Genomic DNA, 27,376 nt, shown 5'->3' with positions numbered 1-27,376 from the left:
ACAAAACAGAGTAGATTACTTTCTACTCTATTCTTCCACTGAAGATTTGTGTATTTGTAGCATGTAGCCCTTACACACTGTGTTATATTTTGCTGATGAAAAAGTTAATCAGTCAATTGAAGAAAGAAATGGAAAATTTTATTCCAGCCAAACTGAAGATTATAACACAGGAACAGCCTCTCAGAAAGCTCTGAGGACTGTTCTGCCTGTTAGATGTCAAAGCACAGTTATATAAGTTTTTTGAGACAGAGGACTATACAGTAAATGAAGTATTATTGATAGTTTACACAATTCATGTCTACACATAAAAAGCCAGAAGTGAACTGGGTCACTGGTCATCATGGTCTCTTACAAGATTAAGAAGAAAATTTATATCCTAAGGAGTTTGACCCTGATGAGTATAAGAAAGAATGTTATCTCCTAAGGAGCTCTGCTTAATGCAGATGCACCACACACACTAAAGGGGAGAGAGGAGGCCCAAAGAGGCAAAGAACAATATTGTGTTTAAATTTGTTTATCTTGCCAAAAAATATGAATTTTATTTCATTAATTTGTGTACAGATTTCCTTAATAAATTGCAAATTTATTCATTTAACATATGTATCCACTTTATTTCTATGTCTTTTCTATATGTCAGGTCAGAAACACCCAATAAATATTTGTTGCATAAACAGACAAGTTAATTAATTTAAAAAACATATTTATGGCTTCCTTTGCTTATGCTGGGGTCCAGGAGGGGGTCAACGGCCAGGTCTGCCCCAGGATTAGCATGGCATGAACATCTCTGCTAAGAAGTGATTGAGATCATATTTTTCAGGCTGAAGTTCCAGTAAATTAGCTTGTCCAAGGATTATTCCTAAAATGTTAGCTGAGTGGCTGACAGGGTATTGGTGCTCCAGTCAGATGTCAGGCTTGAGCCTCTGAGGTGGGAGATTCAAGTTCAGGACACTGGTCTACCAGACACCTCCCTGCACCACATAATATCAAATGGCGAAAGGTCTCACAGAGATCTCCATCTCAATGCTAAGGCCCAGCTCCACTCAACAACCAGAAAGCTACGGTGATGGACACCCCATGCCAAACAACTAGCAAGACAGGAACACAACTCCACCCATTAGCAGAGAGGCCGCCTAAAATCATAATAAGGACAGACACCCTAAAACAAACCACTGGAAATGGTCCTGCCCACCAGAAAGACAAGATCCAGCATAATCCATCAGAATACAGGAACCACTCCCTTCCACCAGGAAGCCTACACAACCCACTTAACTAATAATACCCACTGGGGGCAGACACCAAAAACAACAGGAACTGCAAACCTGCAGCCTGTGAAAAGGAGACACCAATCATAGTAAGTTAAGCAAAATGAGAAGACAGAGAAACACACAGCAGATGAAGGAGCAAGGTAAAAACCCACCAGGCCAAACAAATAAAGAGGAAATAGACAGCCTACCTGAAAAAGAATTCAGAGTAATAATAGTAAAGATGATCCAAAATCTTGTAAATATAATGGAGAAAATACAAGAAACATTTAACAAGGACCTAAAAGAACTAAAGAGCAAACAAACAATGATGAACAACACAATAAATGAAATTAAAAATTCTCTAGAAGGAATCAATAGCAGAATAACTGAGGCAGAAGAACAGATAAGTGACCTGGAAGATAAAATAGTGGAAATAGTTACCACAGAGCAGAATAAAGAAAAAAGAATGAAAAGAATTGAGGACACTCTCAGAGACATCTGGAACAACATTAAACACAACAACATTCCAATTATAGGGTTACCAGAAGAAGAAGAGAAAGAGAAAGGGACTGAGGAATCATTTGAAGAGATTATAGATGAAAACTTCCCTAATATGGGAAAGGAAATAGTCAATCAAGTCCAGGAAGCACAGAGAGTCCCATACAGGATAAATCCAAGGAGAAACATGCCAAGACACATATTAATCAAACTATCAAAATTTAAATACAAAGAAAAAATATTAAAAACTGCAAGGGAAAAGCAACAAATAACATACAAGGGAATTTCCATAAGCTTAACAGCTGACCATTCAGCAGAAATTCTGCAAGCCAGAAGGGAGTGGGAGGACATATTTAAAGTGATGAAGAATACAACCAAGATTACTCTACCCAGCAAGGATCTCATTCAGATTCGATGGAGAAATTAAAACCTTTACAGACAAGCAAAAGCTAAGACAATTCAGCAACACAAAACCAGCTTTACCACAAATGCTAAAGGAACTTCTCTAGGCAGAAAACACAAGAGAAGGAAAAGACCTATAATAATAACAAACCCAAAACAATTAAGAAAATGGTAATAGGAACATACATATTCAGAATTATCTTAAATATAAATGGATTAAATCCTCCAACCAAAAGACATAGAGTGGCTGAATGGATACAAAAACAAGACCCGTAAATACACAGTCTACAAGAGACCCACTTCAGACCTAGGGACACATACAAACTGAAAGTGAGGGGATGGAAAAAGATATTCCATGCAAATGGAAATCAAAAGAAAGCTGGGGTAGCAATTCTCATATCAGACAAAATAGAGTTTAAAAAAAGACTATTACAAGTGACAAAGAAGGGCACTACATAATGATCAAGGGATCAATCCAAGAAGAAGATATAAAAAATATAAATATTTATGCACTCAACATAGGAGCACCTCAATACATAAGGCAAATACTAACAGCCCTAAGAGGGGAAATAGACAGTAACACATTCATAGTAGGGGACATTAACACCCCACTTTCACCAATGGACAAATCATCCAAAATGAAAATAAATAAGGAAACACAAGCTTTCAATGATACATTAAACAAGATGAACTTAATTGATATTTATAGGATATTCCATCCAAAAACAACAGAATTCACTTTCTTCTCAAGTGCTTATGAACATTCTCCAGGATAGATCATATCTTGGGTCACAAATCAAGACTTGGTAAATTTAAGAAAATTGAAATTGTGTCAAGTACCTTTCCCGACCACACACTATGAATCAAGATATCAAATGCAGGAAAAAAATCTGTAAAAAATGCACACACATGGAGGCTAAAAAATACACTACTAAATAACCAGGATATCACTGAATAAATCAAGAGGAAACAAAAAAATAGCTAGAAACAAATGACAATGAAAACACGATGACCCAAAACCTATGAGATTCAGCAAAAGCAGTTCTAAGAGGGAAGTTTATAGCAATACAATCCTACCTCCAGGAACAAGAAACATCTCAAATAAACAACCTAACCTAACACCTAAAGCAATTAGAGAAAGAAGAACAAAAAAAAAAAAAAAAAAAAAAAACCCAAACTTAGCAGAAGGAAAGAAATCATAAAGATCATATCAGAAGTAAATAAAAAAGAAATGAAGGAAACAGTAGCAAAGATCAATAAAACTAAAAGGTTGTTCTTTGAGAAGATAAACAAAATTGATAAACCATCATCCAGACTCATCAAGAAAGAAAGGGAGAAGACTCATATCAATAGAATTAGAAATGAAAAAGGAGAAGTAACAACTGACACTGCAGAAATACAAAGGATCATGAGAGATTACTACAAGCAACTATATGCCAATAAAATGGACAACCTGGAAGAAATGGACAAATTCTTATTAAAGCACAACCTGCTGAGACTGAAACAGGAAGAAACAGAAAATATAAACACACTAATCACAAGCACTGAAATTGAGACTGTATTTAAAAATCTTCCAACAAACAAAAGTCCAGGACCAGATGGCTTCACAGACTAATTCTATCAAACATTTAGATAAGAGCTAACACCTATCCTTCTAAAACTCTTCTAAATTATAACAGAGGGAAGAACACTCCCAAACTCATTCTACAAGGCCACCATCACCCTGATTACATAACCAGACAGTGATGTCACACACACAAAAAAAACAAAAACAAACAAACAAACAAAAACTACAGGCCAATATCACTGACGAACATAGATGCAAAAGTCCTCAACAAGATACTAGCAAACAGAATCCAACAGAACATTAAAGGGATCATACACCATGATCAAGTGGGGTGTATCCCAGGAATGCAAGGATTCTTCAATATACACAAATCAATCAATGTGACAAACCATATTAAAAAATTGAAGGAGAAAAATCATATGATCATCTCAATAGATGCAGAGAAAGCTTTTGACAAAATTCAACACACATTAATGATAAAAACTCTCCAGAAAGTAGGCATACAGAGAACTTGCCTCAACATAATAAAGACCATATATGACAAACCACAGCCAACATCATTATCAATGGTAAAACACTGAAAACATTTCCACTAAGTTCAGGGATAAGACAAAGTTGCCCACTCTCATCACTATTATTCAACATAGTTTTGGAAGTTTTAGCCAAAGTAACCTGAGAAGGAAAATAAATAAAAGTAATCCAAATTGGAAAAGAAGTAAAAATTTCACTGTTTGCAGATGACATGATACTATACATTGACAAACCTAAAGACACTACCAGAAAACTGCTAGAGCTAATCAATGTATTTGATAAAGTAACAGGATACAAAACTAATGGACAGAAATCTCTTGCTTTCTTATACACTAATGATGAAGGATTTGAAAGAGACATTAAGAATCACACCCATTTACCATTGCAACAAAAAGAATAAAATACCTAGGAATATACCTACAGAAGGAGGTAAAAGACCTGTATGCAGAAAACTATAACACTGATGAAAGAAACTAAGGATACAAACAGATGTAGAGATATGCCATGTTCTTGGATTGGAAGAATCAACATTGTGAAAATGACTGTACTACCCAAAGCAATCTACAGATTCAAGGCAATCCCTATCAAACAACCAATTGCATTTTTCATAGAATTAGAACAAAAAATTTCACAATTTGTATGGAAACACAAAAGACATCAAATAGCCAAAGCAATCTTGAGAAAGAAAAATGGAGCTGGAGGAATTAGTCTCCCAGACTTCAGACTATATTACAAAGCTACAGTAATCAAGACAGTATGGCACTGGGACAAAAACAGAAATATAGATCAATGGAAGAGGATAGAAAGCCAAGAGATAAACCCACACACATATGGTCACCTAAATTTTGATAAAGGAGGCAAGCATATACAATGGAATAAAGACATCCTCTTCAATAAGTGGTGATGGGAAAACTGGACAGTTACACGTAAAAGTATGAAATTAGAGCACTCCCTAACACCATACAAAAAAATAAACTCAAAATGGATTAAAAACATAAATGTTAAGGCCAGACACTATAAAACTCTTAGAGGAAAACATAGGCAGAACACTCTATGACATAAATTACAGCAAGATCTTTTTTGACCCACCTCCTGGAGAAATGGAAATAAAAACAAAAATAAGCAAATGGAACCTAATGAAACTTAAAAGCTTTTGCACAGCAAAGGAAACTATAAACAAGACAAAAAAAACAACCCTCAGAATGGGAGAAAATATTTGCAAACAAAGCAATTGACAAAAGATTAATCTCCAAAATATACAAGCAGCTCATGGAGCTCAATATCAAAAAGACAAACAACTCAATCCAAAAATGGGCAGAAGACCTAAATAAACATTTCTCCAAAGAAGATATACAGATTGCCAACAAACACATGAAAGGATGCTCAACATCACTAATCATTAGAGAAATGAAAATCAAAACTACAATGAGATATCACCTCACACAAGTCAGAATGGCCATCATCAAAAAATCTACAAACAATAAATGCTGGAGAGGGTGTGGAGTAAAGGGAACCCTCTTGCACTGTTGGTGGGAATGTAAATTGATACAGCCATTATGAAGAAACGTATAGCGGTTCCTCAAAATCTAAAAATAGGACTACCACATGACCCAGCAATCCCACTACTGGGCATATACCCTGAGAAAACCATAATTCTAAAAGAGTCATGTACCACAATGTTCATTGCAGCACTATTTACAATAGCCAGGATATGGAAACAATCTAAGTGTCTATTAACAGGTAAATGAATAAAGAAAATGTGGTACATATATACAATGGAATATTACTAGCCATAAAAAGAAACACAATTGAGTTATTTGTAGTGAGGTGGATGGACCTAGAGTCTGTAATACAGAGTGAAGTAAGTCAGAAAGAGAAAAACAAATACCGTATGCTAACACATATATATGGAATCTAAAATAAAATAAAATAAAATAAAATAAAATAAAGGTTCTGAAGAACCTAGGGGCAGGACAGGAATAAAGATGCAGACATAGAGAATGGACTTGAGGACATGGGGAGGAGGAAGGTTAAGCTGTGACAAAGTGAAAGAGTAGCATTGACATATATATACTACTAAATGTAAAATGCATAGCTATTGTGAAGCAGCCCCATAGCACAGGGAGATCAACTCTGTGATTTGTGACTACCTAGAGGGGTGGGATAGCGATGGTGGGAGGGAGATGCAAGTAGGAGGAGATATGGGGATGTATGTATATGTATAGCTGATTCACTTTGTTATACAGCAGAAACTAACACACCATTGTAAGGCAATTATACTCCATTAATGATGTTAAAAAAACATATTTATGTAGAATGCATCATATATGATGCAATACATTTCTGTTTTTTTTCTGAATACATATAATCAATATATATTAAGTGAATGCCTTTTATTTCTTAAGAATTGGGAGATATTAGTAACTCTCTCTTCTCTCATTCTCATTCTGTCTGTCACACACATACACACACACACAATGATATTTCAGTTTAAACTACTTTTAAAATAATATTAAAATTTTTAATTTTCAGGTTTATATTTCTACCAGAGCTAACATATTTGGAAGAAGCTGGGACAAATTTTAAGGAAAAGGAAAAATCAAAATCATGCTTTTAAAATTGGAAGGCAAGATGATTTTTCAGCTCTATAAGTTGGTCTACAAACGTATTGTTAAAGGACTAAAGTATGCTGTAAGGTGTTGATGCCCTGACCTGTGGAGATGTAGTAATTCCACTGACAATAAAAGTATGAACACTTTCTTCTCTCTTCATTGTCCAATGTCTTTGATGGAAAAGTACTATCAACCTAGACTGCAGAGTGTGGCATTAAAGTTTAATTCTATCCAATCAGGTGGGCAGAGATCAAATTCTGACACTAGCTTTTTCTGTGAAAGAGATGGAACTTTCCAAAAACTCTTATAAACTGTTGCAGCAAACCAAAATATTATAAGAGCCAAAAGGATACATTTCCAGCTTTAATTTTATTTCATTACTCAAATATCTGTGCAAGTATACTGTAAAGTATAACTGGACTGTCTATTCTGCATTTTTCCAAAGCAAACATTTTATTTACTTTATTTCAAAGTTTAACCTTTCCCCCTTATTTAATCCTTTAGATTCCTGACCAATTTTTATTTTTTGCATTAGTACAGTTATATAATTAGGTAAAATATTTGTGTATTAATTGAAGAAAATGTAATGTCAAGTAGTTGGTGTTACATCTTTAGAACATTAAAAGTTCTCCTGTCTTTTTCACTTAAATCATTTAGAAACAATGTTGCTGTAATTTTTCCTTTCTATTCAACACAATTTATCAATGAATTATAGCTCAAATTCAAAAAGCTACCTTTAAAAATGGGTTATGTTTTTAAAAACAATAAAGAAAATGATCTAAACTTAGAACACTTAATTTCAGCAACTGCAAAAGTCAGATTAGTCTGCTATTACAGAGACACACAGTGAGCTCAGTGTTGTTCAAAATCACTATTTCTGTGATTCCTTATCATCTGAGCAAACTATTAAAAAATCTTCAAATGTTATAACTTTAAAGCTCTGGGAAATGCATCCATACTTTTAGAAGGGCACTACTTTCAGAAAATATTAAAATATATAAAAACATAATGATTTTAGGATCGGTAATTAGTAGAAGGGATTGAATAATTGCATATTTCCATATAGTTGTATTTCACACAGGAAAAACAGTAAGCATTATAAATAATTCAACACAATATACTTTTGAAGAAAAAGAAGTGTTAAACTCTTATTCTCTCTGCTGATAACCCAAACAAATTAAAAAACACATCATTTAAGAGGAATTGCTAAATTATATGCACTAAAAATGTGTTTTTCATTCAAAGCATATCCTTCATGAAAGGAGTGAAATGTCTCAAGACCAAGTGACTTACATATATTTTAATATTATTTTTTACATATGAACTTTAAAAAGAAAGAGCTGCTGAAATGGCTGCATATCTGGCTTACAATTGTGGATTAATGGAATATTCTATAGCAATTTAGCCATAGTAATTCTTTATTTCAATTTCTTGTTTATATATATTAAAATTATTTTTGTTGAAAATGCAAAGACTAGTAGATATATCTAGAATTACATCAAAGACTGCAATGAATATCTACAAGAGTCAGCGTGATACATTATTTTTATTCTAATTATTTTATAACTACATTTTTTCTAACAACTGTTTTTACAACACACGTTGGGAAAGGGAGCTGCATAAAGTAGAAGGAGTAGGAAGAAACATACCCTACTTCTCTTAACTAGTTGTTGAATAGAGGTCTTCCATATAAATTATCTTTATCTCGCAAAGTTCTTGCCACAGTCTGATTAGATAGTCATTTTCTAACCTATTTAATAAATGAAGAAGCTAAGCTTCAGAGAGACGTCCTGACTTGTTCTCAGTTGCATAAATGGTCAAGCACTATGGGCTCTGAGAGTAACTCTGGCATCATAGCCCTTGCTCTTGCCTTGGGTAACAGTTTCTTATCAGATGGGGCATATCCTTCCTGCATCCTGTAAGATGGCTAACCACCTGCCATGATAACAAAAACAAGAAGAGAAACTTAATTTTATATTAGCTTAATTTATAAAATTCATTTTAATTGCTACATCATCATTCACATTTTATCATTTTCATACTGAGTGATCTTAACTATTATTTCAAAATTGAAACATGTAATTAAATTACTTTTTAACATTACCACAGTGAGCTCCCTGGTAAGGATCAGTTATGTGCCAGTTTTCTACATGTAGACAGATTGTCTGTATGTATGCATCTAGTCAGCTGTGAAAAGATGCTGAGAATAGACTGACTCACCAAAGTTATTTGGCTGAATTATTCAGGTATACATAATTTATTTCAATACCTTTGTTGTTATTTATCCAAGTCATTAAATAATGGGCATGTTTTGCATAGTCATTTGATATTTATCAATTAAAATATTTTAAATTATTCTCCTAGAAAAATTATTCTACTTGGAATAACTTGTTCAGTATTACTAAAGATTAACTTTGTAAGCATTAGTTCCACGTAAATCAAGATGGTGGTGTAAGACGGTGCTGAACTCACTTCCCCCCACAAACACATCAAAAATATTTCTACATGTGAAACAATTCTCATTGAAAACTAACTGGAAACTGGGAGAAGGACTCCTGTACAACCATGGCTGCAAAAATGTACACACAAATCAGGTAGGAAGGGAAGAGAAGCAAACCAGGTTGGGATCTATGGCCCTGGGGAGAGGCTCAGAGGAAAAAGGAGACTACATGGGTAGAGACCCTCCTTGGTGAGTGAGTGATTGGGTGCCGCAGCCCTGGGGTCTGACACAGGGAAGACAAGCTCCCTTGGCTTGTTCGAGAACCACTGAGACTAACAAGAGGACTGTGGGAAGCCTGGACTCCCCTCGTGAGGAGCATAAACACTTGCTTGCCCCTGAAGCAGGGTGCACAGGACAGATTGAAAACAAGGGCTGGCTGACTCATTTCCAGTGACCATCTTGTGCACCCCAGCCTGAGCCAAGCTTCAACACCCCAGCATTGTTTTCCTCCATTCACCACTCCACACCAGAGTGAGGGCAGCCATGACTGAGGAAAAAGTCTTGCCCTTGAGATGCTGTGGTGGCTCAAATATTAAGCAGCATCTGAGCAGGGCGGGGGCAGCATTATTGGCAATTACACAGGTGGAGATTCAGATGCAGAGTGGATATCTCACGGTCACCAGACGGCCACAGCCTGTGCCTTGACCCTTGCTGAATCCCCACACCAGCTCCTGTTGCTCCAGCACTGCTTCCCTCCGGGCTGAGGTTGCTGGCTGTGATGAGAGGAAGAGCCTGCAGTTAAAGGGCACTAAGCTAGCTCAGACCTGAATCTCTGGGGTTTGCTCTAGCACCATGGGGCCAGACTCCATCTCTGACAGGGCATTGAAGGCTACTGAGCAGGGAGAAACCTTGGCTCACCCCTGTCTCTGGCTCTAGCCCCTCCATCTCCAGCCCCACCACCTAACTAGATGATAGCTGCCAGCACAGCCTGGAGGAAGGCATGACTTGTGCTCACATCAGATTCAACTCTCTCAAAAAAACAGCTGGGCACACACAGATTGTATAGGGTTGCTCCCACATAAGGACATTCCTTTAAAACAAAAACAAAACATAACAACAAAATGAAGCTGTCTCTCTTGCAATTCAAAAACTTAAAAAAAATACTGTTTTCTTCATTGATGAAATAAATTGAAGATGACACAAAAGAAATGGAAAGATATCTCATGCTCTTGGATTGGAGGGATTAATATTGTTCAAATGGCCATTCTACTCAAAGCAATCTACAAATTTAATGCAACCCCCATCAAAATACCTATGATGTTTTTCACAGAACTAAAACAAATAATCCTAAAATTCATATGGAAACACAGATTGCCAAAGCAATCTTCAGAAAAAAGAGCAAATCTGGAGGTATCACACTCAAAGACTTCAGACTATACTCAAAGCTAGTAAAAGTGATCATCAACATTTTACTTAATTTCATGCTTTATTTGTTAAGTAAATTAAAAGAGTGATAGGAGTCAAGGGCAGAATAGGAGGACATGGAGTTCGCCTCTCCTCACTAATACATTAGGAATATATCTACAAATGGAACAGTTCTCAGAGAGCAACAGCTGAACACTAGCAGAGGACCTTGGATACCTAAAAGGACAAGAAAACTCCCCATGTAACTGGGTAGGATGAAAGAAAGAAAAAGAGAAAAGAGGAAATGGGCTGGGACCTGCACCCCTGGGGGAGACCTAAAGAAAAGAAGAGGTTCCCACACTCAGGAAAGCCCCCTGCCTAGTGGTAAGATCAGCTGGGACAGAGAGGGATTGGAAGGGGAAGCAGCAAATGGTCAGTGGCAAGCAGGACAGAGTAAGACCCATGCAGATTGTCCATGACACAGCTCTACGCACCACAGCCTGAGTCGTGTGTCTCCTGGTGCAGAGGGGGTTGGGTGCTGGAATGTGAGATTTGGAGAGCAGACTCAAGGAGGGAACAGCTGTTGGCTATGAAGAGACAGCCTGAAGGGACAGCAGTATGGAGCTCCATAACTGGGAAAATGTGTGGAAGGAGCCCAAGCCACCATAGAAGCAGGGTGCCATTGTTCAGTGGCATGCAATGAGCAGGGCCACCATTGCAGCCCCTTTCCCCATGCACCAGCCCTTGCCTCTATGGGCACTAGGAGGGGTGCCCACCTGAGCAGGCTTACCGTCCCCTCCCTGCCAAAGCCTCTTCTGGCTGCTCCAGCCCCAGCAGGCTCACAGGCTGCTCCTGTCAAAGCCTCCTGTGGCTTTACCAGCCTGGCTTCACCAGGCAGGCCTGCATGCCCCGCCTGTCACTACCTCCACCCCCACCTGCCTGGGTGGGGACAGGTGCTCTGGGACAGCCTCAGGAGCAGATACTGGTGGAAGGAACACATTCAGAGGTGGGGTTGAAACCACAGCTGAGCCACAGGGGCTGTGTCACTAAGGCAGAAGAACTGAAATCTCTCTTCGGATTCACACCCCTACTGCTGGCTTTGTAAATTCAGCGCCTATAGAACATCTGAATGGATGAGTATTCTCACAGCTGAGATAGGTCTAGCTGTAGCAGTTGTGGACTTGGTTGACACACACAGGTGGGGACTGAACCAGGTCAGAATCTGAGCTGCCTCTATAGCTCCCATAGAGTGTTCAGGGACACGATTACTGTAGCCCTGGGACCTCATTTTGGTGGATCTGTGCTGGTGGTCTGGTGAAAACAACATGTGAGAGACACCAGGGCCAATTGCTGGCATGCCCACAGTTAAGGTGGAGCTGAGAGCAGTGCCAACAACAGTGTAATTTGTGGGCCAGCACAGCAGGTGAAAAGTGACACAACAGAGCACACTCACAGGTGAACAGCTCCAGAGGAGGACAACTCAGTGGCTTCTCTAACAGTGGGAGTGCTCGACTCCTGCCTACCTCACACTGCAGATCAGAAACAGATCTGGGGACCTCTACTCCAACAGCTAGGGAGCAAACCCCACCCCTGACAGGGCAGTGACAACCACAGAGCAAAGGGGAGGCTCCCCTCAATATCCAGGACAGGCTAAGGTCACCACAACATCAGTCATACCTCCAATCAAGAAGATAATGGCCAGCATGCATTGAGGAAAGAGGTGGCAGACCTCTCTAAAACAGGCCTTGCATCAAAAAATATTAACACACAGGGACCACACAGGGACATTCCCACATAAAAAGAGCCCTCCAAGACAGTCTGAGGGTCAGACAACAAGAGGAAGAACCACCAGAGCATTTAATTTGAGGGCCAGCGGGACCTGAGTGCAGGAGCTCCACAGGATTGGGGGAAACTGAGACTCCACTCTTGGGGGGTGCACACAAGACCTCACGTTTATTGGGACTCAGCACAAAGCAACACTTCCATGGGAACTGGGGCTATGGAAGTTCCCCCACAGTTCCCTTTCACTGTGGGGGAAAGGACACGGGTGGCTGAGGCCCCAGAGAATATTGATTGGCATAAGCTCTCCAAGATGCCCCTAATTCGGCACCCAGACCTGGATGCACTCAACAGCTTACAGGCTCCAGTGCTTGAATACCTCATGCCAAACAACAAGCAAGACAGGAACACAGCCACATCCAAAAGCAGACAGGCTACCTAAAGTCATACTGAGCTCTTAATTACCACAAAACAGCATTTGACATGGCCCTGCCCATCAGAGGGACAAGACCCAGCTCCACCCACCAGAGGGCAGGCACCAGTCCCTCCCACCAGGAAGCCTACACAAGCCCCTGGACCAACCTCACATACCAGGGGACAGAGACCAGAAGCAAGAGGAACTATGATCTTGGAGCCTGCAGAAATGAGACCACAAACACAGAACACTAGATGAAATGAGATGACAGAGAAATATGTTGCAAATGAAGAAACAAGACAAAAACCCACAAGATCAAATAAATGAAGAGGAGATAGGCAATCTACCTGAAAAAGAATTCAGAGTAATTATAGTAAAGATGATCCAAAATCTTGGAAAAAGAATAGAGGCATGGATTGAGAAGATACACAAAATGATCAACCAGGAGCTAGAAGATTTAAAGAACAACAAAAACAACAACAACAAAAAAAGCAAAGAGAGGCAGAGAGAGATGAACAATACAGTAATTGAAATGAAAAATATATTAAAAGGAATCAATAGCAGAATAAATGAGGCAAAGGATTGCATAGCTGAGCTGGAAGACAGAGTAATGTAAACCACTGCCTCAGAACAGAATAAAGAAAATGGGATGAAAAGAAATGAGGACAGTCTCAGAATTCTGGGACAACATTAAATGCACCAACATTTGCATTATAAGGGTCCCAGACAGAGAAGAGAAAGAGAAAGGGCCTTAGAAAATATTTGAAGATATTATAGCCAGAAACTTCCCTAACATGAGAAAGGAAACACTCACTCAAGTCAAGAAGCTCAGATCATCCCATACAGGATGAACCCCAGAAGGAACATGTTGAGACACATATTAGTCAAACTAACAAAAATTAAATACAAAGAAAATATATTAGAAGCAACAAGGGAAAATCAACACATAATATACAAGGGAATACCCATAAGGTTGTCAGCTGATTTTTCATCAGAAACTCTGCAGGCCAGAAGGGAGTGACACAATATATTTCAAGTGATGAAAGGGAAAACCTACACCCCAGAATACTCGACCAAGAAAGGCTCTAATTCAGATTTGACAGAGAAATCAAAAGCTTTACAGACAAGCAAAAGCTAAGAGAATTTAGCACCACCAAACCAGCTTTATAATAAATGGTAAAGAAACCTCTCTAGGTAGGGAAAGAAGCCAGCAACTTAAAACAAATTGTACACATACAGATTGCTATGTCAAAACCTCATGGGAACAGCAAACCAAAAAACTACAATAGATACACACACAAAAAAGAAGAAGCAGCCCAAACAGAACATCAAAGATAGTTATCAAATGACAAGAGAAAAGAACAAAGGAAGAAGGTAATAAAAAAGATCTATAAGAACAAACCCAAAACAACTAAGAAAATGGTAATAGGAACATGCATGTCAATAATTACCTTAAATGAAAATGGATTAAATGATTCAGTCAAAAGACACAGACTGGCTGAATGGATATAAAAACAAGATCTGTATATGCTGTCTACAAGAGACCCACTTCAAATCTAGGGACACATAGAGACTGAGAGTGAGGGGATGGATACAGGTATTACATGCAAATGGAAACTCATATCAGACAAAATAAACTTTTAAATAAAGACTGTTGCAAGAGACAAGGAAGGACAGTACATAATGATCAAAGGATCAATCCAAGAAAAAGATATAATAGTTGTAAATATATATGCCCACAACATAGGTGCACCTCAATATATAAGGCAAATGCTAACAGCCATAAAAGGGGAAATCAACACCAACACAATAATAATGGGGGATTTCAACACCACAATTACACCAAAAGACAGATCATCCAAACAGAAAATAAATAAGGAAATACAAGCCTTAAATGACACATTAGACCAGATAGACTTCAGTGATATTTATAGGATATTCCATTCAAGAGCAAGAGAATATACTTTCTTCTCAAGTACACATGGAACATTCTCTAGGGTAGATGACATCTTGGGTCAAGAATCAAGCCTCAGTAATTTTTTTAATTTATTTATTTTTTTTGCGGTATGTGGGCCTCTGGATGTTGTGCCCTCTCCTGTTGCAGAGCACAGGTTCTGGATGCGCAGGCTTAGCAGCCATGGCTCACGGGCCCAGCCACTCTGTGGCATGTGGTATCTTCCAGGACTGGGGCACGAACCCGTGTCCCCTGCATCGGCAGATGGACTCTCAACCACTGCGCCACCAGGCAAGCCTGAGCCTCAGTAAATTTAAGAAAATTTAAATCATACCAAGCATCTTTTCTGACCATGATGCTATGAGACTACAAATTAATTACAGGAAAAAAAAATGTAAAAAACACAAACACGTTGAAGATAAACAATATGTTACTAAATAACCAATAGATCACTGAAGAAATCAAAGAGGAAATCAAAAAATACCTTGAAACAAATGAAAATGAAAACACCATGATCCAAAACCTTGGGGTTGAAGTAAAACCAGTTCTAAGAGGGATGCTTATAGTAATACAATCTTACCTCAGGAAACAAGAAAAATCTCAAATAAACAACCTAACTTTACATCTAAAGCAACTAGAGAGAGAAAAACAAATAAAACCCAAAGTTAATAGAAGGAAAGAAATCATAAATATCAGAGCAGAAATAAATGAAATAGAGAAGAAGAAAACAATAACAAAGATCAATGAAACTAAAAGATGCTTCTTTGAGAAGATAAACAAAATTGATAAAACTTTACCCAGTCTTATCAGGAACAAAAGAGAGAGGACTCAAATCAATAAAATTAGAAATGAAAAAGGAGAAGTTGCAACTGACACCACAGAACTTCAAAGGTGATAAGAGACTACTATAAGCAAGTATATGCCAATTAAATGGACAAACTAGAAAAAATGGACAAATTCTTAGAAAGGTAAACATTCTAAGACTGAACCAGTAAGAAATAGAAAATGTGAACAAGCCCATCTCAAGTACTGAAATTGAAATTTTAAAACTTCCATCAAACAAAGTCCAAGACCAGATGGCTTCACAGGCAAATTCCATTAAACATTTAAAGAAGAGGTAACACCTATCCTTCTGAAACTCTTCCAAAAATTTCAGAAGAAGAAACACTCCCAAGCTCATTCTATGAGGCCACCATCACCCTGATACCAAAACCAGGTAAAGATATCACAAAAAATGAAAGTTACAGGCCAGTATCACTGATGTACATAGATTCAAAAATTCTCAACAAATACTAGCAAAGATAATCAAACAACACATTAGAGGGATCATACACCATGATCAAGTGGGATTTATCCAAGGGATGAAAGGATTCTTTAATATACACAAATCAATCAATGTGATACACCACATTAACAAACTGAAGAATAAAAACTATATGATTATCTTAATAGATGCAGAAAAAGCTTTTGACAAAATTCAATACCCATTTATGATTAAAAACTCTCCAGAAGGTGGGCATAGAGGAAACCTACCCCAACGTGATAAAGGCTATATATGACAAACCCACAGCAAATGTCATTCTCAACAGTGAAAAACTGAAAACATTTCCTCTAAGATCAGAATAAGACAAGTATGTCCATACTCACCACTTTTATTTAACATAGTTTTGGAAGTCCTAGTCACAGCAATTAGAGAAGATAAAGAAATAAAAGGAATCCAAATTGGAAAAAAGAAGTAAAACTGTCACTGTTTGCAGATGACATGATACTATACATGGAAAATCCTAAAGATGCTACCAGAAACTACTAGAGCTTATCAGTGAATTTGGTAAACATGCAGGATACAAAATTAATACAGAAAAATCTCTTGCATTCCTATACATTCAGAGGAAAAGATCAGAAAGAGAAATTAAGGAAACAAACCAATTTATGATCACATCAAAAAGAATAAAATACCTAGGAATAAATCTACCTAAGGAGACAAAGACCTGTACTCAGAAAACTATATGATATTGATGAAATAAATCAAAGATGACACAAACAGATGGAGAGATATACCACGTTCTTGAATTGGAAGAATCAACATTATCAAAATGAGTATACTACCCAAAGCAATCTACAGATTCAATACAATCCCTATCAAATTACCAATGGCATTTTTCACAGAATTAGAACAAAAATTTACAATTTGTATGGAAACACAAAAGACCCTGAATAGCCAAAGCAATCTTGAGAAAGAAAAATGGAGCTGGAGTAATCAGGCTGCCTGACTTCAGACTATACTACAAAGCTACAGTCATCAAAACAGTATGGTACCAGAACAAAAACAGAAACATAGATCAATGGAACAAGATAGACAGTCCAGAGAAATACTCACGTACCTATGGTCAACTAATCTGACAAAGGAGGCAAGAATATACAATGGAGAAAAAACAATCTCTTCAATAAGTGGTGCTAGGAAAACTGGACAGCTACATGTAAAAGAGATACTAAAATACTCCCTAACACCATACACAAAAGTAAACTCAAAGTGGATTAAAGACCTAAAAGTAAGGTTGGGTACTATAAAACTCTTAGAAGAAAACATAGGGAGAACACTCTCTGCCACTAATCAGAATAAGATCTTTTCTGATCTACCTCCTAGAGTAGTGAAAATAAAAACAGAAATAAACAAATAGGACCTAATTAAACTCAAAAGCTTTTGTACAGCAAAGGACACCATAAACAAAAAAGACAACCCACAGAATGGGAGAAAATATTTGCAACCAAAGGAAACAACAAAGGGTTAATTTTCAAAATATATAAACAGCTCATGCAGCTCAATAACAAAAAAACAAACCACCCAATCAAAAAATGGGTGGAAGACCTAAGTAGACATTTCTCCAAAGAAGACATACAGATGGCCAAAAAGCACATGAAAATATGTTTTTCACTAATTATTAGAGAAATGTAAATCAAAACTATGAGATATCACCTCACAACTGTCAGAATGCCATCATCAAAAAACTTATAAACTATAAATGCTGGAGAGGGTATGGAGAAAAGGGAACTCTCCTACGCTGTTGGTGGAAATGTAAATTGGTACAGACACTATGGAGAACAGTACAGAGGTTTCTTATAAAAGTAATAATACAACTACCATGTGATCCAGCAATTCCACTCCTGGACATATGTCTGGAGAAAGCCATAATTCGAAAAGATACATGCCTCCCAATGTTTATTGCAGCACTATTTGCAATAGTGAAGACATGGAAGCAGCCTAAATGTCCATTGACATGGAATGAATAAAGAAGATGTGGCACGTGTACAATGGAATATTACTCAGCCATAAAAAAATAAAATAAAATAATGCCATTTGTAGCAACCAGGATGGACCTAGAGATTGTCATACTGAGTGAAGTAAGTCAGACAGAGAAGGACAAATATTCTATGATATCGCTTATATGTGGAATCTAAAAAAAAAGATACAAATGAACTTATTTACAAAACAGAAATAGAGTTACAGATGTAGAAAACAATCTTACGGTTACCATTGGGAGGGGGGGAAGGATAAATGGGAGACTGGGATTGACATATACACACTACTATATATATAATAAGTAAATAAAACGGACCTACTGTATAGCATAGGACACTGTACTCAATACTCTGTAATGGCCTATATGGGAAAAGGATCTAAAAAAGAATGGATATATGTATTTGTATAACAGATTCACTTTGCTGTACACCGAAAACTAACACAACATTGTAAATCAACTATACTCCATAGATAAATAAATAAGTAAATAAGAAGAGTGGTATATAACAATTCCTTTTTTTTTTTTTTTTTTTGCGGTACGCAGGCCTCTCACTGCTGTGGCCTCTCCCATTGTAGAGCACAGGTTCTGGATGTGCAGGCTCAGTGGCCATGGCTCACGGGCCCATCCACTCCGCGGCATGTGGGATCTTCCCGGACCAGGATATGAACCTGTGTTCCCCACATCGGCAGGCGGACTCTCAACTACTGCGCCACCAGGGAAGCCCAACAATTCCCTCTTTTTAACCACAATTTAAATGGTGAACATTTTTTTCCTTTTTCTTTTTTTTTGGTTTGGTTTTTTTTCTTCTATTTTTCTCATATTACCTCCTGCAGAAAAGCATAAAATTCATTAACTTTCTGGGCATAAGGTCCAACTGACCATCATCAATGCGGAATTATTAGTGTCATAAATCTCTCTAATACAGTTAAATTGTCTAATTTTCCCTTCCTCTTTTCTTCTGGTTCCAAGAAATACTGAATCTCACATTACTATGTTCTGATACGTATATGCTCCTCTTCAGCATATGACTCTTCATAGTCATGTCAAGTGACTATATATATATATATATATATATATATATATATATATATATATATATATATACTTTATAGACGTTAACCAATTTAAGACTATTTCTACTTCATGTTAAGGAAAGAGATCTGGTTATATCTCTGTATTTATCTATTCTGGTGCATATTCTCAAAGATATTTAAAGATGCACAAAGAATTTACACATCTGTGATTTGAGATTAAAACTAATTTTCAAGTTTGAAATGGCACAATCATCCTACAAAAACTTATCACGTACATACTAACTTCTGCAACAGTCTTTATAACTTATAGGAATTTCTTTAAGGAAATATAAATTAAGCTATGATTTTTAAACTTTGAGATTCTAACTTCAATGATATTGTTTTGTACAAGTGGTTTTCCGAGAAATACTTGTTGAATTAAATTATATAATAATTAGGTTTACAATAAAATTCATGTTTTCCCCAGTTCTAATATTATTTTTTTTAATTAACTGAATATTTGCCTGCAAAATATAGCAGTCACCAAAGTTCATAATTTTATGAGAATAGACTATTAATATTCTTTAATACTTATCAGATTTAGTACTTATTAGATTAAATGAGAGTGATCTTATTTTATACAGATATTAATAAACTAAAGTGATGTTAATTGTGTCTCCAAGTGGAATAAAAATTCACATATTTAAATCTTGATGAAATAGAGCAAACTCTATGTGCATTTTATAGAATCATAACTCTCATATGGAATAAACATGCCTTCTCTGTCACTAATTTAAATTTTCTAACACAAAAACTTCAGTTTTCTTTGGATTTCTACCATCACATTTGGTGTGTTTGACATTGCTTTGTGTTTAAAATAACCTAGATTTATCTTTTAAAAAGTAATGATATGATTATGTATTATTGCCAGAAACTTTGAAAGGTAAACTACAATACAAATGCTCAAAGTTTAATAATAGAGTTTTACTTATTTACCTGTGGAATGACAAAGAAAAGTATATATCATAACACTAAACAGAGAAGAAAATGCAATGCATTATGTTTAAATTCAATTACAAAGGTTATGTAAATTTTAATGTAATTCTACTTTAATGTTTTATTATGATGTATATTTAGTAAATTTATATTTTAGGGTGATTTATTAATAATGTTTGGAAAAACTGTAATGAAGTGTTAAAGACTTAGCAGTTCACTTCATTTGGAGAAAAATTGTTTAATGTATAATATAACAAATATCCCAAGGAAATTAGAAATTCCGGTGATTGTCTATAAGCACAGGCAGAGAAAAATATTTAGTGGTTATTATAAGTGTTGTGATTGTTTACAGGGTCATCAAAAGGAGTCAATTTTATTTTGTGAAATAAAATTGAAAATAAATGTTAAGAAAATATATCCTACATTTTAATATAGCAAAACATCTACTAATTTGATTAATAAAATATATATTTAACGTAAAATTATATTGTATTAAAACATTTCATGTATAGCAATCAAAACATCAAATTTAAAAAACTGAGTCTCTTCAAGTTCTTAAGCCATGTGCTAAAATATCAAATATAATGTCCATACAGTAGGCTTCCTAAGGAAAGTCGGTCCTGCTTATTATCCTATCCCTTGCAATATTTGATAAGGCAAAATAATGTAATTTATTTTTCTCATAAATGGATTTTTCTTATTAATTTATTTTTTGATTCTTGATAAAAGGTTTATTTTTTTGGAGTGAGATAATTAAAAACAGTTTAAATTTAAAGTATTACATGGTTCAGCTAATATTTTTGAAAACATAATATCTATGTACTGGAAAATCATCTAACTGTGGCTGTTAAAATACAGATATTTCATTCCAAGTTATAAATCAAATTAACTTGCAGCAAATGTGATTGATGATTGTTGAAAAAGGGTTATTGTTGCATAAATACCCTTACCCTGTAACCTTCACAAGTTACCTACCATCTCTGAGCTTTCAACCCTGATTTTTTCTATCCAAGCATATAGAGAAGTATCAAATATCCTTCCTCAAGGATAATACAAGTGGATTCAGGAAGTCTTACTTATCTCAGATGTTTCACTTAACAGTACGTTATGGTTGCTGAGGTCCTATAATTAATAATTCACTAGTTTTTACTGATGTTATTGATTTTTTTGTAAAAGGAAAGATACTAATGTGAGGAATTAAACATTGTTTACCAACCTTTTAACATAATACAGTCAGTATTGATATGAATTAATTATGCTCACTTCATGGAAGAAAGTGTAATGATGCTTAGGTGAATGAGAAGGGAAAGAATGTGAAGTACTTCAAGAATAAGGAGGTTATGACCAAGGAGAGTTGGATTTGAAAAAAGCATCAGAGTAAAGGGACATTTGCAGCTAGAGGGTGGGAAGTCATGTAGGATGGAGGGGGCTCTACAATGCCAGAGGCAGAGAACTCCAAGGGAAAAAATGCTTGCAATAGGATTTCACATATTAAAAAACAAAACTAAGTACCTTTGTATCTAAGTGCTTTGCTATAAATTATTTGCTGTATTCTTTACAATATACATGGTGCCAGAGAAATAAGTTATGTATATTGTCTTTACTTCTTTCTATAGTCCCCTGCTGTGTGATTCTAATCTGTATTTTAGTGTAATTTCAACATAGTTTTTATGTTTTAATAAAACTTGAACACATTAAAATGCTATTAAACTGTTACACATGGTTAATAATACTTATGGACTTCTGAAAGTAGCTATTATTAAACTGAACAAAGTCATTAATGTCTTTAAACTTTGCACCAGGATGTAAAGTACAAAACAGATGTCTAACTGCATCTAGAGAATAGTAATGATATCTGACTATGTATGTTTCTTCTTTTTTTTACCATATATTTTTACTGTATCTTTTATATTTTTTATTTTAAATTAAAAAGTACTTTAATAAAAATAAAAGAGTAATGCATTGGATTCTAGTATGTACTTTCCCAGTAATCGTGACTGTAGGCAGTTGACAGAATATAAACCTCAGGCCTTTGTGTCTTCATCTATCTCTATAATCTTCTTCAGCCCTAAAATTCAATGAGTAAATAAGAAACATCCATTTGCATTTAAGACTAGAAATGCAATCTTAAGATATTGTATTTTCTGAACAAAAATATATTTTCATTTATTTTAGATAACAAATATAGTGTGTGAATTGCAAAAATTTTTAAAAATGTCATCAGTTGTCAATCACGTTTTTCTCTGTATTTTAAACATTCATGTTGTTAATTTGATATCTCTTCATTGGGCAATATAAATTTACTCACTGAAGAGTCTGAACTGCCTAACACGTATATTAGTAAAAATAAGTTTTGATGTTTGAAATGCCCTTTCATTTCTCCAGAAATGATCTCCGAAGTATGGATATAGAATTTACTTGAACATTTAATATTACTATGCACGTAACAGCCCAGTAATGGTTTATCTAAAACTAATGTTAACTTATTTTGCTTGAAATGGTTAACTTACTTATGTCAGTATTCAAAGCACTATCACCTATATTATTTGTTCACAGTAATGAGGAAACTAACTATATATCACTGGCTTATTCATTTTACTGTCTTCAGGTTTAAGTAATCCTTTTTCTTTCTTCATTCTCTTATTTTCTATTGAAAGACTGTCTATGCCTTTCAGAATTTAACTACTATACTACTTCAGGAAGATGAATTAATACTAGCTACTCATTATACATCATTGTTGCAATTACAAAATAATCTAAAATAATCGAATGTCTTCATGAGAAAAATCAGTGATGAACACACTAGAAATCTAACACACCTTGGATCTGGAGAAGGCCAATAATTAAAATCAGAATAGTAACGTGGAGATGTTTAAATGCACACTTCATGCTCAGCAATTTCACCCTAGGTCTAAGCAGCCATGGCACATGTAGTGGAATAGGCTCCCTCAGGTGCACCTCTGCTCAGAGCTTCCTCTCCAGGCCTTAACTGGTCAGGCCTCTCACTTACAACTGTCTGGTAGACACAGGAGTGATTCAAGGAAGAAGAATCTGGCCACTATAGTTGGGATATGAAAGTGGTCTTACAAGACATCTGGATAACAGCAATAAAGTAGCCATATAAATGTTAGTAACTGAGACTCTGAATCAACTTAAAAAATTCTGTAATGATGACTGAAAAATTGAACACTTGAAATAAATTACTTTATAAACAGAAAATAATAATATGGTTTGTTAAGTGGGCATTACATTTACAATGAAATAAAATACCTATTTAAGAGTTCACATGCACTGAAAAGTAGAAGAAAATAAATAATATTCTCATAAGAAAAAAATTCAGAAAGACAGATAAGAGGTTGAGAAGTAAATATTAGAATTGAACAGAAATTTTTAAAAAGGATACAAAAAAGAGTGAAATGCATGAAAACCAGTTTTAAATTTGTGATTTGCAATATGTAACCAATATTAGTACCTGAAGAAGAATTAGTGAACCAGTATTAATGCACAAAAGAATAATAGAGGAATAATACAAGAAAACTTTCCAGACATGAATAAATGAAAAATATATGACATGGCATATTCCAATTAAATGCTTAAACATCAAAGATAAAAGGGAAAGGGATTAAATTGTAAGTTCTCAACTTGCCAGTCATTGGGATAAATATTTCACAAATCTTTTTTAATTAAAGAAGTTAAAAACCATGTCAGTTTCCAAGAAGGAAATGAATCAATTACATTCATAAAACATAATATTCTTGAAAGTAGGCCATTCTCTGCTGTATTTTCTGCAGTGACAGAGATGAAAGCAAAATAAAGCATCAAATGCATAATCCTCAGTCAACATAGCTCTAAGAAGTGTGAACTTCACCAAGTTCTAATTCATATGTGAAGCCAAAATCACAAGATATTTTAGGTCGACATTTTCAGATTTTCCAGGAAATTTGAAATGGTAATACACTCTTTTTTTCAGATGTAATTACAAACATGGATTTCAATTGGAAGAAAATTTGTTCTCCTAAAATCACTAGGGAACCAATCGTATAGAATATTCTACAGATCATTGAGGGCTGAAATATTTTAATAAGGAACTTTACATCAAAAAAAGACTTCACGGGCTTCCCTGGTGGCGCAGTGGTTGAGAGTCCACCTGCCGATGCAGGGGACACGGGTTGGTGCCCCAGTCCGGGAAGATCCCACATGCCATGGAGCGGCTGGGCCCGTGAGCCATGGCCTCTGAGCCTGAGCATCCGGAACCTGTGCTCCGCAACGGGAGAGGCCACAGCAGTGAGAGGCCCGTGTACCACAAAAAAAAAAATCAAAAACAAAAACAAAACAAAACAAAAAAGACTTCATGATAAATATTCTTAAAGTGAAAATTTATAGGTTTGGATAACTATTTTCCCAATTAAAATCAAACAAAATTTTGTGAGCTGATTAACAAATAAACCAGCAGTGAGAACCAAGACGTTAACTCTGATTTATATAAACGTTGAAGGAAAATGAGCACAGAGAAGACAAAAAAATATATATAGTTGATCACATTTTTAAGAGTAAGATTCTTTAAATTCAACTTGAAGAATGCAAAATAGGGATAAAAACAATAAATTTGATATATTATTAAAGTAAAAAAAATCATTATTTTATTATGGCTTAAATAACTATATCAAAAGCTAATTCTTAACCCACATACAAATCTGATGACTTAACATTCAAAACTCTCCTTCCCATAGTGTATGAGTTTTCTTTTGTAAAGAGACTGTCTGAAGACTGTGCTAACCTGAAACCACCTGTGATGGCTCCACCCAGTCACTGTGCAAGTCCCCTAGAATCTGCACCTCCCAGGCACTTACCTTTCACAGACTTTCAGGGGATTACACACAGCTTGAATCAGCAGTGAAAATTTTGAAAACAGATGACTCTTTTAAATGTATTTGAATAACAGTGTAGCAATAATGAATGCTGACACTTGCCCCTGGGAGATGCCCAGGAGAAGAGGTAAGTGTCTTCATTCCAAATTCTGTCAGCTTCACACCTTAAGCAAGTCAGCCTAACTAGCTATGGATAATATCCTCCCAAAGGAACAATGATAGAGTAGCTTTTATAGAGCTTGATTTAACAAATACTACTCATGTTGTAAAAACATACATTTTTAGCTTTAGGTTCACTTATTTCTAATTTTTCCATTTACCATAATGGGTTTCCATGAATGGAATCTTGATTTGTAACATTATATTTACTGAGGATAAATGGTCAATGTACTGTTGCTGGCTTAATCCAGGTGCTGATTAGGTTATAACCTGGAGGGAGCTTGCTGTGGCAAAGTGATCATTTGTATAATTTCATTATTTGAAATTAGCCTTGATATTAGAAATGTTTACTTTCTATACTTTATAAACCGCCAGAGTAAAATAAGCAAAATCCAAGCTCAAAAATACAAAATATGAGGTAACGCACACACACGCATGCACACACACATTAGTAATGAAAATGGCACATCAGGCAATATGTAACAAAGAAAACCTGTGTCATAGTAATAAATACTGTGTGCATATGCTAAAAGAAAGATAATAATCTTAGGTTTATGTGAAATTAACATCTATGTGTGCCTTGTTAGAAATACAGTCCAAATAAAATGATACAGCAGGGTTTAAAATAAATAAAAGGCCAAGAACACAGCGTAGATATTGAACAAAAAAATATGGAAGTGGCAGTATTGAATATAAGGCAGATTATATTAATAATTTAAAGAGAAATAACTGATAAAATATAGAAATAATAATAAACTTTACTATTGAATAATTTCGTTGCAAAATATACATGGTCAACATTTCAGTAATTTAAGATATTTTGACAGAGACACAGTTGCTCACAGTTTTTAACTTAACCTCAACTTCTCACAAATCAGACTGACAGAAGAAAAGAGGTAAAGTGAGGGTGATTTTACATACCTGGGTTCAATTAATATTTTACAAATTGAAAAGATAATGACTAAATTCTCAAATGACCAACCAATTATATATATTACATAATCATAAATGACAAAGATAATGAAAATTCATCTCCTAGGAATTTTAAAAAGATACCTTAAATAATAATTGGTTTAAAAATACAGTGACAGATTAATTTGTTTTTATATATCTAAAATAAAAAAAATTATAATTGTTAAGATCTTAGAAGGAAAATGAATCTCTGGTTAAGAAACATGCTATAAATATGAACTATTTGTAAATCATTCATATGGTGTAATATTTAAGAAAGGGAATAAGAACCCAATTCTGGGAAAGAGAGGAGATATGAAAGTTACAAAATAAGGGTTGATTAAATTTGGGAGTTTGACTTGGGGTTGATATGAATACATGGTATTTGGTAAAATATACAAGCAATGTTTTTTTTAGAATTGATTTCAAATTTGGGATTACATTTCTAAAGACAAAAACTTACTTAAAACTTCGTTTCTGCATTTCAGAGTGCATTATTAGAGGGATGTTTACAAGCTTTCATAAATACATATGTAGTTGTTTGTGGATAAATAAATACTGACCTGCAATAAAAAGTGTGTCCAGGTCCATCAACACATATCCCTCCGTTAAGGCAGAGGACCACATTCAGATCATGCTCAGTACAACTGCTAACATTTACTCCACAATATGTACCATTTGGGCAAATGCAAGTAAAGCCATGGGCTGCCTTCTGACAGAAGCCTTCATTCATACAAGGGATGGATGTGCAGTCCTAAATTATGAAATAGAGAATCAAATTTGATTATTAGTGTTAAGACTAGAAATCTTATTAAAATTATATTTTCATTTAAATATTTTTAAGAAACCGATATGCAAGCTTATCTGGTATTCCCTTCCTCTAAAAACAGAAATATTTATTTCTAGTAATAGATGTTTAACTTTTATCACCAGAAATACTTTTCAAATGTTTCATTGTGGATTTTTCAGAAAAAATAAACTTTATTAGACTTTATTAAATTATGTGTTATGTGAATAATACCAGGATTTCACTGACCCTTAGTATCCACATACAACCCCATTTGCCTGGCATAGCCCAAGTTTAACTCTGCTGTCTTTGGGTAATGATTAATAGTGTCTCATTAACTTTCAAAGGAATCTTGGGTTTGATTATATAATTAGAACAGACAATTCAGTATTGATTTATGTCCCTCTGAAAAAAAGCATCTATAATATCTGAGTTTTTATTCCATTTACAATCTTTT

At 35.3% G+C, this 27,376-nt stretch overlaps 1 protein-coding gene across 1 annotated transcript in view; it reads right to left on the bottom strand.

Annotated features, from left to right (window-relative positions):
* The window catches only part of EYS (eyes shut homolog), a 1,667,443-nt gene that overhangs the window by 1,034,646 nt on the left and 605,421 nt on the right, over positions 1–27,376 (bottom strand). Inside the window, exon 20 of the mRNA XM_060030409.1 lies at positions 26,696–26,886. Coding sequence (XP_059886392.1) covers positions 26,696–26,886 — 191 coding nt within the window. The remainder of the gene's footprint in view (positions 1–26,695; positions 26,887–27,376) is intronic.

The sequence above is a fragment of the Delphinus delphis genome, chromosome 14, assembly GCF_949987515.2.
Source record: "Delphinus delphis chromosome 14, mDelDel1.2, whole genome shotgun sequence".
Classification (NCBI taxonomy): domain Eukaryota; kingdom Metazoa; phylum Chordata; class Mammalia; order Artiodactyla; family Delphinidae; genus Delphinus; species Delphinus delphis.
Note: the sequence above shows the minus strand (reverse complement) of the source record. Positions and strands in the feature narration are given on the sequence as shown.